At 37.1% G+C, this 13438-nt stretch overlaps 2 protein-coding genes across 5 annotated transcripts in view; one reads left to right on the top strand and one right to left on the bottom strand.

Moving 5' to 3' along the window:
- The window catches only part of LOC141094072 (allergin-1-like), a 92114-nt gene extending 80653 nt beyond the window's left edge, over positions 1-11461 (top strand). Inside the window, exons 5-7 of the mRNA XM_073579786.1 lie at positions 9616-9894; positions 10037-10162; positions 11127-11461. Of these exons, the coding sequence (XP_073435887.1) occupies positions 9616-9894; positions 10037-10162; positions 11127-11209 (488 nt within the window). The 3' untranslated portion in view covers positions 11210-11461. The remainder of the gene's footprint in view (positions 1-9615; positions 9895-10036; positions 10163-11126) is intronic.
- Positions 11462-11574: 113 nt separating this feature from the next.
- PECAM1 (platelet and endothelial cell adhesion molecule 1) overlaps positions 11575-13438 on the bottom strand; it is a 53691-nt gene continuing 51827 nt past the window's right edge. For all 4 annotated transcript variants that reach the window (XM_073579777.1, XM_073579776.1, XM_073579778.1 and 1 more), the window contains one exon: positions 11575-12263. Coding sequence is in view for 3 of the 4 variants with exons in the window: in XM_073579776.1 (XP_073435877.1) it covers positions 12225-12263 (39 nt within the window). In the remaining variant the exon portion in view is untranslated. The remainder of the gene's footprint in view (positions 12264-13438) is intronic.

Here is a 13438-nt window from a genome sequence, read left to right as displayed (position 1 = left end):
AATTCTAAAATAGCATGGTCGCTACCTCCTAGGGTCCCAGCCACTTTTACCTCCTCAACCATTTCCTCCCTGTTTATAAGGATTAGATCCAAGGTAGCAGTCCCCCTTGTTTTCTCCCCTACCTTTTGGAAGATAAAGTTGTCAGCAAGAGAGGATAAGAATTTCCTTGACCTGTTAGTTTTGCCTGAGAGAGATTCCCAACAAATGTCTGGATAGTTGAAATCTCCCATGACAACTATGTCATATTTTTTGGAGAACTTGGCCATTTGATGCATAAAGAGTTCATCCATATCTTCAGCTTGCACAGGCGGCCTGTAGTAAATGCCTACAATGGTGTCCTTTCCATTGTTCTGTCCTTGTATTCTTACCCAAACAGTTTCCACAGAACTCCCAGTCTCTGAAGCTTCAATCTCTGTGCAGATATACGCGTTTCTAACATACAATGCGACACCTCCTCCTCGTTTATCAAGTCTGTTTTTTGCAAATAAGTTGTATCCTTCTAGCCTTGTATTCCAATCATGTGTATTGTCCCACCAAGTCTCAGTGATTCCAATGACATCATATTTCTTTTCCTGTGTTAGTAGTTCCAATTCTCCTTGTTTGTTGCCCATGCTTTGTGCATTAGTATAGAAACATTTTAGTTTGTGATTGGTTTCTCTTTCTCCAATAATTTTATTAATTAGATTCTTTTGTCTTTGTTCTTCCTTTCCACCTCTAATACCAGAGTTCTCAATAGCATTTGTCAGGTGTATGGCTTTTTCTGGTCTTTTGCTTCCCTTCCCATGTTGTTCTAGTTTAAAGCTCTCCTTACAAGTGTAGCAAGGCGACTTCCAAATACATGCTTTCCAGTCTTCGTAAGGTGCACCCCATCTCTAGCAAGTAGTCCATCGTATAAGTAGTTCACTCCGTGATCCAGAAATCCAAATCCTTGCTGACGGCACCATCGACATAGCCAGTTGTTCACCTGCAGAATCTTATTCCACCTCCTTGTTCCATGGCCATCCACTGGGAGGATGGAAGAGAAGACCACCTGCGCTCCCAGTTCTTTCACTTTCTTGCCTAAGTCTTCAAAGTCTCTGCAGATGGTTTCCAAGTCGTTTCTTGCGGTGTCATTTGTCCCCACATGTAGTAGCAGGAATGGGTAGTCATCTGTAGGTCTGAAGAGTCCTGATATCCTGTCAGACACATCTTTAATTTTTGCACCTGGAAGACAACATGTTTCTCTTGAAGTTATATCCGTAATACTGCCCCTATGTACAAGAATATAACTACTATAATACTGCTCCTATGTACAAGAATATAACTACTATAATAGTGCCTCTATGTATAAGAATATAACTACTATAATACTACCCCCTATGTACAAGAATATAACTACTATAATACTGCTCCTATGTACAAGAATATAACTACTATAATAGTGCCTCTATGTATAAGAATATAACTACTTTAATACTGCCCCCTATGTACAAAAATATAACTACTATAATACTGCTCCTATGTGCAAGAATATAACTACTATAATACAGCCCCTATGTACAAGAATATAACTACTATAATACTGCTCCTATGTACAAGAATATAACTACTATAATAGTGCCTCTATGTATAAGAATATAACTACTTTAATACTGCCCCCTATGTACAAAATATAACTACTATAATACTGCTCCTATGTGCAAGAATATAACTACTATAATACTGCCCCTATGTACAAGAATATAAGTACTATAATACTGCCCCTATGTACAAGAATATAACTACTATAATACTGCCCCTATGTATAAGAATATAACTACTATAATACTGTCCCCTATGTACAAGAATATAACTGCTATAATACTGCTCCTATGTACAAGAATATAACTACTATAATACAGCCCCTATGTACAAGAATATAACTACTATAATACTGCCCCCTATGTTCAAGAATATAACTACTATAATACTGCCCCTATGTATAAGAATATAACTACTATAATACTGCCCCCTATGTACAAGAATATAACTACTTTAATACTGCTCCTATGTACAGGAATATAACTACTATAATACTGCTCCTATGTACAAGAATATAACTACTATAATACTGCCCCTATGGACAAGAATATAACTACTATAATACTGCCCCTATGTACAAGAATATAAGTACTATAATACTGCCCCCTATGTACAAGAATATAACTACTATAATACTGCCCCTACGTATAAGAATATAACTACTATAATACTGCCCCTACGTACAAGAATATAGCTACTATAATACTGCCCCCTATGTGCAAGAATATAACTACTACAATACTGCTCCTATGTATAAGAATATAAATACTATAATACTGCCCCCTATGTACTAGAATATAACTACTATAATACTGCCCCTATGTACAAGAATATAACTACTATAATACTGCCCCTATGTACAAGAATATAACTACTATAATACTGCCCCCTATGTACAAGAATATAACTACTATAATACTGCCCCCTATGTACAAGAATATAACTACTATAATACTGCTCCTATGTACAGGAATATAACTACTATAATACTGCCCCCTATGTGCAAGAATATAACTACTACAATACTGCTCCTATGTATAAGAATATAAATACTATAATACTGCCCCCTATGTACTAGAATATAACTACTATAATACTGCCCCTATGTACAAGAATATAACTACTATAATACTGCCCCTATGTACAAGAATATAACTACTATAATACTGCCCCCTATGTACAAGAATATAACTACTATAATACTGCCCCCTATGTACAAGAATATAACTACTATAATACTGCTCCTATGTACAGGAATATAACTACTATAATACTGCTCCTATGTACAAGAATATAACTACTATAATACTGCCCCCTATGTACAAGAATATAACTACTATAATACTGCCCCTGTGTATAAGAATATAACTACTATAATACTGCCCCTGTGTATAAGAATATAACTACTATAATACTGCCCCCTATGTGCAAGAACATAACTACTATAATACTGCCCCCTATGTACAAGAATATAACTACTATAATACTGCTCCCATGTACAAGAATATAACTACTATAATACTGCCCCTATGTACAAGAATATAACTACTATAATACTGCCCCTGTGTATGAGAATATAACTATTACAATACTGCCCCAATGTATAAGAATATAACTACTATAATACTACCCCCTATGTACAAGAATATAACTACTATAATACTGCCCCTATGTACAAGAGTATAACTACTATAATACTGCTCCCTATGTACAAGAATATAACTACTATAATACTGCCCCCTATGTACAAGAATATAACTACTATAATACTGCTCCTTATGTACAAGAATATAACTACTATAATACTGCCCCCTATGTACAAGAATATAACTACTATAATACTGCCCCTATGTACAAGAATATAACTACTATAATACTGCTCCTATGTACAAGAATATAACTACTATAATACTGCTCCTATGTACAAGAATATGACTACTATAATACTGTCCCTATGTGCAAGAATATAACTACTATAATACTGCCCCTTTGTATAAGAATATAACTACTATAATACTGCCCCCTATGTGCAAGAACATAACTACTATAATACTGCCCCCTATGTACAAGAATATAACTACTATAATACTGCTCCCATGTACAAGAATATAACTACTATAATACTGCCCCTATGTACAAGAATATAACTACTATAATACTGCCCCTGTGTATGAGAATATAACTATTACAATACTGCCCCAATGTATAAGAATATAACTACTATAATACTACCCCCTATGTACAAGAATATAACTACTATAATACTGCCCCTATGTACAAGAGTATAACTACTATAATACTGCTCCCTATGTACAAGAATATAACTACTATAATACTGCCCCCTATGTACAAGAATATAACTACTATAATACTGCTCCTTATGTACAAGAATATAACTACTATAATCCTGCCCCCTATGTACAAGAATATAACTACTATAATACTGCCCCTATGTACAAGAATATAACTACTATAATACTGCTCCTATGTACAAGAATATAACTACTATAATACTGCTCCTATGTACAAGAATATGACTACTATAATACTGTCCCTATGTGCAAGAATATAACTACTATAATACTGCCCCTATGTACAAGAATATAACTACTATAATACTGCCCCTATGTACAAGAATATAACTACTATAATACTGCCCCTATGTACAAGAATATAACTACTATAATACTGCTCCTATATACAAGAATATAACTACTATAATACTGCCCCCTATGTACAAGAATATAACTACTATAATACTGCTCCTTATGTACAAGAATATAACTACTATAATACTGCACCTATGTACAAGAATATAACTACTATAATACTTTCCCTATGTACAAGAATATAACTACTATAATACTGTCCCTATGTACAAGAATATAACTACTATAATACTGTCCCTATGTACAAGAATATACCTACTATAATACTGCTCCTTATGTACAAGAATATAACTACTATAATACTGCCCCCTATGTACAAGAATATAACTACTATAATACTGCTCCTATGTACAAGAATATAACTACTATAATACTGCCCCTATGTACAAGAATATAACTACTATAATACTGTCCCTATGTACAAGAATATAACTACTATAATACTGCTCCTATATACAAGAATATAACTACTATAATACTGCCCCCTATGTACAAGAATATAACTACTATAATACTGCCCCCTATGTACAAGAATATGACTACTATAATACTGTCCCTATGTGCAAGAATATAACTACTATAATACTGCCCCTATGTACAAGAATATAACTACTATAATACTGCCCCTATGTACAAGAATATAACTACTATAATACTGCCCCCTATGTACAAGAATATAACTACTATAATACTGCTCCTTATGTACAAGAATATAACTACTATAATACTGCACCTATGTACAAGAATATAACTACTATAATACTTTCCCTATGTACAAGAATATAACTACTATAATACTGTCCCTATGTACAAGAATATAACTACTATAATACTGTCCCTATGTACAAGAATATACCTACTATAATACTGCTCCTTATGTACAAGAATATAACTACTATAATACTGCCCCCTATGTACAAGAATATAACTACTATAATACTGCTCCTATGTACAAGAATATAACTACTATAATACTGCCCCTATGTACAAGAATATAACTACTATAATACTGTCCCTATGTACAAGAATATAACTACTATAATACTGCTCCTATATACAAGAATATAACTACTATAATACTGCCCCCTATGTACAAGAATATAACTACTATAATACTGCCCCCTATGTACAAGAATATAACTACTATAATTCTGCTCCTTATGTACAAGAATATAACTACTATAATACTGCCCCCCTATATACAAGAATATAACTACTATAATACTGCCCCTATGTACAAGAATATAACTACTATAATACTGCCCCCTATGTACATGAATATAACTACTATAATACTGCCCCCTATGTACAAGAATATAACTACTATAATACTGCCCCTATGTACAAGAATATAACTACTATAATACTGCCCCTATGTACAAGAATATAACTACTATAATTCTGCTCCTTATGTACAAGAATATAACTACTATAATACTGCCCCCCTATATACAAGAATATAACTACTATAATACTGCCCCTATGTACAAGAATATAACTACTATAATTCTGCTCCTTATGTACAAGAATATAACTACTATAATACTGCCCCCCTATATACAAGAATATAACTACTATAATACTGCCCCTATGTACAAGAATATAACTACTATAATACTGCCCCTATGTACAATAATATAACTACTATAATACTGCCCCTATGTACAAGAATATAACTACTATAATACTGCCCCCTATGTACAAGAATATAACTACTATAATTCTGCCCCTATGTACAAGAATATAACTACTATAATACTGCCCCTATGTACAAGAATATAACTACTATAATACTGCCCCCTATGTACAAGAATATAACTACTATAATTCTGCTCCTTATGTACAAGAATATAACTACTATAATACTGCCCCCCTATATACAAGAATATAACTACTATAATACTGCCCCTATGTACAAGAATATAACTACTATAATACTGCCCCCTATGTACATGAATATAACTACTATAATACTGCCCCCTATGTACAAGAATATAACTACTATAATACTGCCCCTATGTACAAGAATATAACTACTATAATACTGCCCCTATGTACAAGAATATAACTACTATAATTCTGCTCCTTATGTACAAGAATATAACTACTATAATACTGCCCCCCTATATACAAGAATATAACTACTATAATACTGCCCCTATGTACAAGAATATAACTACTATAATTCTGCTCCTTATGTACAAGAATATAACTACTATAATACTGCCCCCCTATATACAAGAATATAACTACTATAATACTGCCCCTATGTACAAGAATATAACTACTATAATACTGCCCCTATGTACAATAATATAACTACTATAATACTGCCCCTATGTACAAGAATATAACTACTATAATTCTGCTCCTTATGTACAAGAATATAACTACTATAATACTGCTCCCTATGTAGAAGAATATAACTACTATAATACTGCTCCTATGTACAAGAATATAACTACTATAATACTGCCCCTATGTACAAGAATATAACTACTATAATACTGCCCCTATGTACAAGAATATAACTACTATAATACTGCTCCTATATACAAGAATATAACTACTATAATACTGCCCCCTATGTACAAGAATATAACTACTATAATACTGCTCCTTATGTACAAGAATATAACTACTATAATACTGCCCCTATGTACAAGAATATAACTACTATAATTCTGCTCCTTATGTACAAGAATATAACTACTATAATACTGCCCCCCTATATACAAGAATATAACTACTATAATACTGCCCCTATGTACAAGAATATAACTACTATAATACTGCCCCTATGTACAATAATATAACTACTATAATACTGCCCCTATGTACAAGAATATAACTACTATAATACTGCCCCCTATGTACAAGAATATAACTACTATAATTCTGCCCCTATGTACAAGAATATAACTACTATAATACTGCCCCTATGTACAAGAATATAACTACTATAATACTGCCCCCTATGTACAAGAATATAACTACTATAATTCTGCTCCTTATGTACAAGAATATAACTACTATAATACTGCCCCCCTATATACAAGAATATAACTACTATAATACTGCCCCTATGTACAAGAATATAACTACTATAATACTGCCCCCTATGTACATGAATATAACTACTATAATACTGCCCCCTATGTACAAGAATATAACTACTATAATACTGCCCCTATGTACAAGAATATAACTACTATAATACTGCCCCTATGTACAAGAATATAACTACTATAATTCTGCTCCTTATGTACAAGAATATAACTACTATAATACTGCCCCCCTATATACAAGAATATAACTACTATAATACTGCCCCTATGTACAAGAATATAACTACTATAATTCTGCTCCTTATGTACAAGAATATAACTACTATAATACTGCCCCCCTATATACAAGAATATAACTACTATAATACTGCCCCTATGTACAAGAATATAACTACTATAATACTGCCCCTATGTACAATAATATAACTACTATAATACTGCCCCTATGTACAAGAATATAACTACTATAATTCTGCTCCTTATGTACAAGAATATAACTACTATAATACTGCTCCCTATGTAGAAGAATATAACTACTATAATACTGCTCCTATGTACAAGAATATAACTACTATAATACTGCCCCTATGTACAAGAATATAACTACTATAATACTGCCCCTATGTACAAGAATATAACTACTATAATACTGCTCCTATATACAAGAATATAACTACTATAATACTGCCCCCTATGTACAAGAATATAACTACTATAATACTGCTCCCTATGTACAAGAATATAACTACTATAATACTGCACCTATGTACAAGAATATAACTACTATAATACTTTCCCTATGTACAAGAATATAACTACTATAATACTGTCCCTATGTACAAGAATATAACTACTATAATACTGTCCCTATGTACAAGAAAATACCTACTATAATACTGCTCCTTATGTACAAGAATATAACTACTATAATACTGCCCCCTATGTACAAGAATATAACTACTATAATACTGCTCCTATGTACAAGAATATAACTACTATAATACTGCCCCTATGTACAAGAATATAACTACTATAATACTGTCCCTATGTACAAGAATATAACTACTATAATACTGCTCCTATATACAAGAATATAACTACTATAATACTGCCCCCTATGTACAAGAATATAACTACTATAATACTGCCCCCTATGTACAAGAATATAACTACTATAATTCTGCTCCTTATGTACAAGAATATAACTACTATAATACTGCCCCCCTATATACAAGAATATAACTACTATAATACTGCCCCTATGTACAAGAATATAACTACTATAATACTGCCCCCTATGTACATGAATATAACTACTATAATACTGCCCCCTATGTACAAGAATATAACTACTATAATACTGCCCCTATGTACAAGAATATAACTACTATAATACTGCCCCTATGTACAAGAATATAACTACTATAATTCTGCTCCTTATGTACAAGAATATAACTACTATAATACTGCCCCCTATATACAAGAATATAACTACTATAATACTGCCCCTATGTACAAGAATATAACTACTATAATTCTGCTCCTTATGTACAAGAATATAACTACTATAATACTGCCCCCCTATATACAAGAATATAACTACTATAATACTGCCCCTATGTACAAGAATATAACTACTATAATACTGCCCCTATGTACAATAATATAACTACTATAATACTGCCCCTATGTACAAGAATATAACTACTATAATACTGCTCCTATGTACGAGAATATAACTACTATAATTCTGCTCCTTATGTACAAGAATATAACTACTATAATACTGCCCCTATGTACGAGAATATAACTACTATAATACTGCCCCTATGTACAATAATATAACTACTATAATACTGCCCCTATGTACAAGAATATAACTACTATAATACTGCCCCTATGTACAATAATATAACTACTATAATACTGCCCCTATGTACGAGAATATAACTACTATAATACTGCCCCTATGTACAATAATATAACTACTATAATACTGCCCCTATGTACAAGAATATAACTACTATAATACTGCCCCTATGTACAATAATATAACTACTATAATACTGCCCCTATGTACAAGAATATAACTACTATAATACTGCTCCTATGTACGAGAATATAACTACTATAATTCTGCTCCTTATGTACAAGAATATAACTACTATAATACTGCCCCTATGTACAAGAATATAACTACTATAATACTGCCCCTATGTACAAGAATATAACTACTATAATACTGTCCCTATGTACGTTTGTGTAGCACACTATATGGTGTTATGAGACTTTTTTGAATCCTCTTTTTCATTCTCTAGATAAACTTTCGATACCGCACGTGACCGTTAACTCTTTCGTCACCACCATCGGGAGCATGGAGCCCATAGTTTGTAGTTTTGCCCCTGGATCTCCGCCGATCACTTACTCGCTGCGGCTCGGTAGCTCAGTCATCAGCTCAGCAACTGTGTGGAAAGAGAGAAGCGCCACATTTTACGCCAGTATCCACAATGTTCCCAGCCTCGGACCGTACACGTGTGCTGCTAACCGCAGTGACTGCGACGTTGTGCTCAGCGACCAGTTCACCTTTGTGTTATCCGGTGAGGATCGGGGGTCCTGGTTTCTGGGGTGGTGCTTACAAATCACATAGAGAAGCCTGTACCTGTGGCGGCCCCCCGTCCTGTGGCGGACGGGGTCGTACACGTTTCTGGGTTTGTGTTACCGCTGATCTTCTCTCTGCAGGACCCACCTCCCCCTGGCTCCACCTCGGTATACGGCTCCTGGCCTTCATTAACCTCTTGCTTCTGACCCTGACGGTGCAGATGACGGTGTATTCCTGCCGACAGCGCTGTGAGAAAGCGGCTTTGGGTAATGACGTCTATGATGACTTCACAGTCCTGTCACCGTTCCTCAGCTCCTCCCACTTGTCATGCTCTTGTTCTCTTATTCTCGGTGACAGTCTAACGGAAGCTAAAATTTAAGGTGCTGTAATGAAGTGACAAGTCTATGCTACCTGGAGCGACAGACGACTATATGACAGATTTAACAAGTCTGTTCAGCAAGGAGAGACAGGCTACCATATAGCATATTTGTATCCTGGTGAGGCAGTCCATTGTACAGCAGATTAAGCATGTCTGCCTTTTTAGGCGTCACAGACTTGTTTTATCTGCTATACAGTCACCTGCCTCTCTGGACTGCACAGTCTGCTGCACTCCCTATGATCACTTCTGCACATGTTGATGCATGCTCACTAGAAAGGAAGTGCACGGCAGTCTGCAGAAAAGAACAGTCTGGGGTGTGGGGTGGAAGTTACTCTCCTGACCAGAGGCATAGCTATGGGTCAAATCCCTTACCTGGGTAACACCGCAGTGGGCGCCTGAGCGGGTGACTCCTGAACTAGCAGCAGTACAGGCTGTCTTCTTGAAAATACTATGCAAATGAGGCTGAAGAGCTATGGTAGATCCGAAGCCACTGTCACTCCAGCTCTATTCCCCGCCTCCTCCTGCACGACTGACAGCTTCTTTACCTGCAGTCACATGGCACAGAGACTCTCAGGCAGGATGAAGCGGCGCAGGGCGGAAATAAGAATGACAGAAGACTGGGAAGAGCTTCCACCCCCCAAAAGCACTTCAACCTCATTTGTATATCCATTCAAATTCCGATCTCAAAGGAAAGGATTTTCTACGGAAAAGGTATTGCTTGATTGCAACAAAAACATGACGATTGCATCTTGTGAACATATTCTAAGAACTGACATCCTGGTGTCACCAGCGGTGGTGGGGGGCGCTGTTGTTCCCTTCCAGCATTCAGCTATTCTCTTTCCTTTGCACAGACGCGCCCAGACATGACACGGACAAGCTGTCGTCAGAGGATTTCCAGACATCTATATGTGGACGGCGGCTGGACACACAATAAATGATAAGTTTATAAATCCAGAAATCACAAAGGTCTCATTCAGGATCGAACCCAGTCGCCAGGGCCTCACTTTAATACTCTGTGCTGCTGCAAGGAGAGCCTGCTCCTGCCACTGTATAACTCACCTTAAAGGGAATGTGTCATTGATGGTCTCTCCTGAGCCGTCTTAGGAAGCTGAGTAACATGACACCTTCATATCTGCAATCCGATGTCTTATTCCAGAGAAATCCATGTTTTTCTTCATATGTAAATGAGTGGTTAAGATCTATGGGCGGAGTATAGATCTCCAGAGTCTCCGCCCAAGAGGAGTTACCAAATCTTCTACCACACACTGTATCACTACTCCCGTTGTCCAAAAATGACGATTTTTCGGTTTCTCCAATATAAAATCTTTATTTACAACATGCGGACGATACAATGAAGCAAAAGATTCCAGTGTCTCACAAAACAGCAGAGAGGGGGTGCTCTAACTTGTGGGGTACTGTACTGAGGAAGGGCCCCACAGAAAAGTAAAAATATGGCTCCTTCTCCAAATATGGGGCCCCAGAAGGCAGGCGGCTCCTACATGGGGCGAATGGATGGTGGACAGGCAGTATCAGGGCTCATAGATTAGGGAGGATGTGGCCCCTGGGGCTCTTAGCAGTGACATGGAAAGTTCTCATGTCTTGGGTTACAATGTCTTCTTGCCATGAAGCTGTTCTACACGTCCTGCTACAGATGGGGGCAGCCATTATGTCTAGTCTCGGGAACCTCGTCAGCGTTTGGTCCCTATTGTCCTGAAGGCCAGAAAATCCGAGCACTTTATGGTAACTGGAGTTTCCAGAAGTGTGAGACCACCCATGAGGAGCGCAAGTCCTCAATGGTGCGAAGGTGACTCATGGTGTCCCCTGGTGTCCTGTTTGTGTTTTCTCGGGTGTCTGGGATGGCCAACAAACCCTTCACTGCTGTTCTCATAAATGGCATGGTGCCTTGATGGCTGCTGCGTCCTCCGGCCTTGGTCGTCATCACGTTCATCTTAAGCATAGTTGTTGGCTTCAGGGGCTTCCTCCGTTCTCTGCGGAGAATGAAAAGGTTAATTGTTTGATAACGTTTGAGACCCCCCAACATTCTAGTTTGCTCCATGGTGTCCTGTAGGCCTAGGTGTAAACTCTAGCCCGATGACAGATGTGGAGGAGAATGAGGGATCGGGCATATTAGATTTCAGCATGCCTAATCTGCCTGTCCTTAGGAGAAGGGGGGGTCTGAGAGATGGGTCAGAGAAGTCTGGAGGAGAGAAGTGTCTGAAGGGAAGCAGAGGAGATTGATGGGGGAAGAGAACACAAGAGTCTGGAGGAGGGTAAAGGGCTCCAAGGAGCCTGGACAAGGGTTAAGGGCTCCAAGGAGCCTGGAGGAGGGTATAGGGAAGACTGGAGTAAGGGGACAGTGGAGACCAGACTAAGGGGATAGTGGAGATAGGAGTAAGGGGATAGTGGAGACTGGAGTAAGGGGATAGTGGAGACTGGAGTAAGGGGATAGTGGAGATAGGAGTAAGGGGATAGTGGAGACTGGAGTAAGGGGATAGTGGAGACTGGAGTAAGGGGATAGTAGAGACTGGAGTAAGGGGATAGTGGAGACTGGAGTAAGGGGATAGTGGAGACTGGAGTAAGGGGATAGTGGAGACTGGAGTAAGGGGATAGTGGAGACTGGAGTAAGGGGATAGTGGAGACTGGAGTAAGGGGATAGTGGAGACTGGAGTAAGGGGATAGTAGAGACTGGAGTAAGGGGATAGTGGAGACTGGAGTAAGGGGATAGTGGAGACTGGAGTAAGGGGATAGTGGAGACCGGAGTAAGGCCTCTTTCACACTTCAGTTTTTTACAATCAGTCACAATCCGCCAGGTTTTGCAAAAAAACGGATCCGCAATTTTCTTTTGAGGATCCATTTTTTTTTTTTTTCTCTCTTTCTTTCTCCTTCCAGGCTGCGATTCCTTTAAAATTCTTCATTTGTCTGATCCGTCAAAAAAACGCACAGGTGGCATCCGTTGTCATCAGTACTAAAACGGATCCTCCATCCGTCCTTTTGGCGGATTTTGACTGATGCAAAAAACTGAAGTGTGAAAGAGGCTTAAGGGGATAAGTGTCTGGAGGAAAAGAATAAATGAGTCTTGAAGTGGATAGACAAATAGAAGAGTCTTGTCTAAGACATAGAGTTTTGGAAGAAGGAGATAGATAAATCTGGAGGAGAGAAAAGG

Source organism: Dendrobates tinctorius, unplaced genomic scaffold (assembly GCF_039654945.1).
Source record: "Dendrobates tinctorius isolate UK_male_01 unplaced genomic scaffold, ASM3965494v1 ptg000063l, whole genome shotgun sequence".
NCBI classification, from domain to species: Eukaryota; Metazoa; Chordata; class Amphibia; order Anura; family Dendrobatidae; genus Dendrobates; species Dendrobates tinctorius.
Note: the sequence above shows the minus strand (reverse complement) of the source record. Positions and strands in the feature narration are given on the sequence as shown.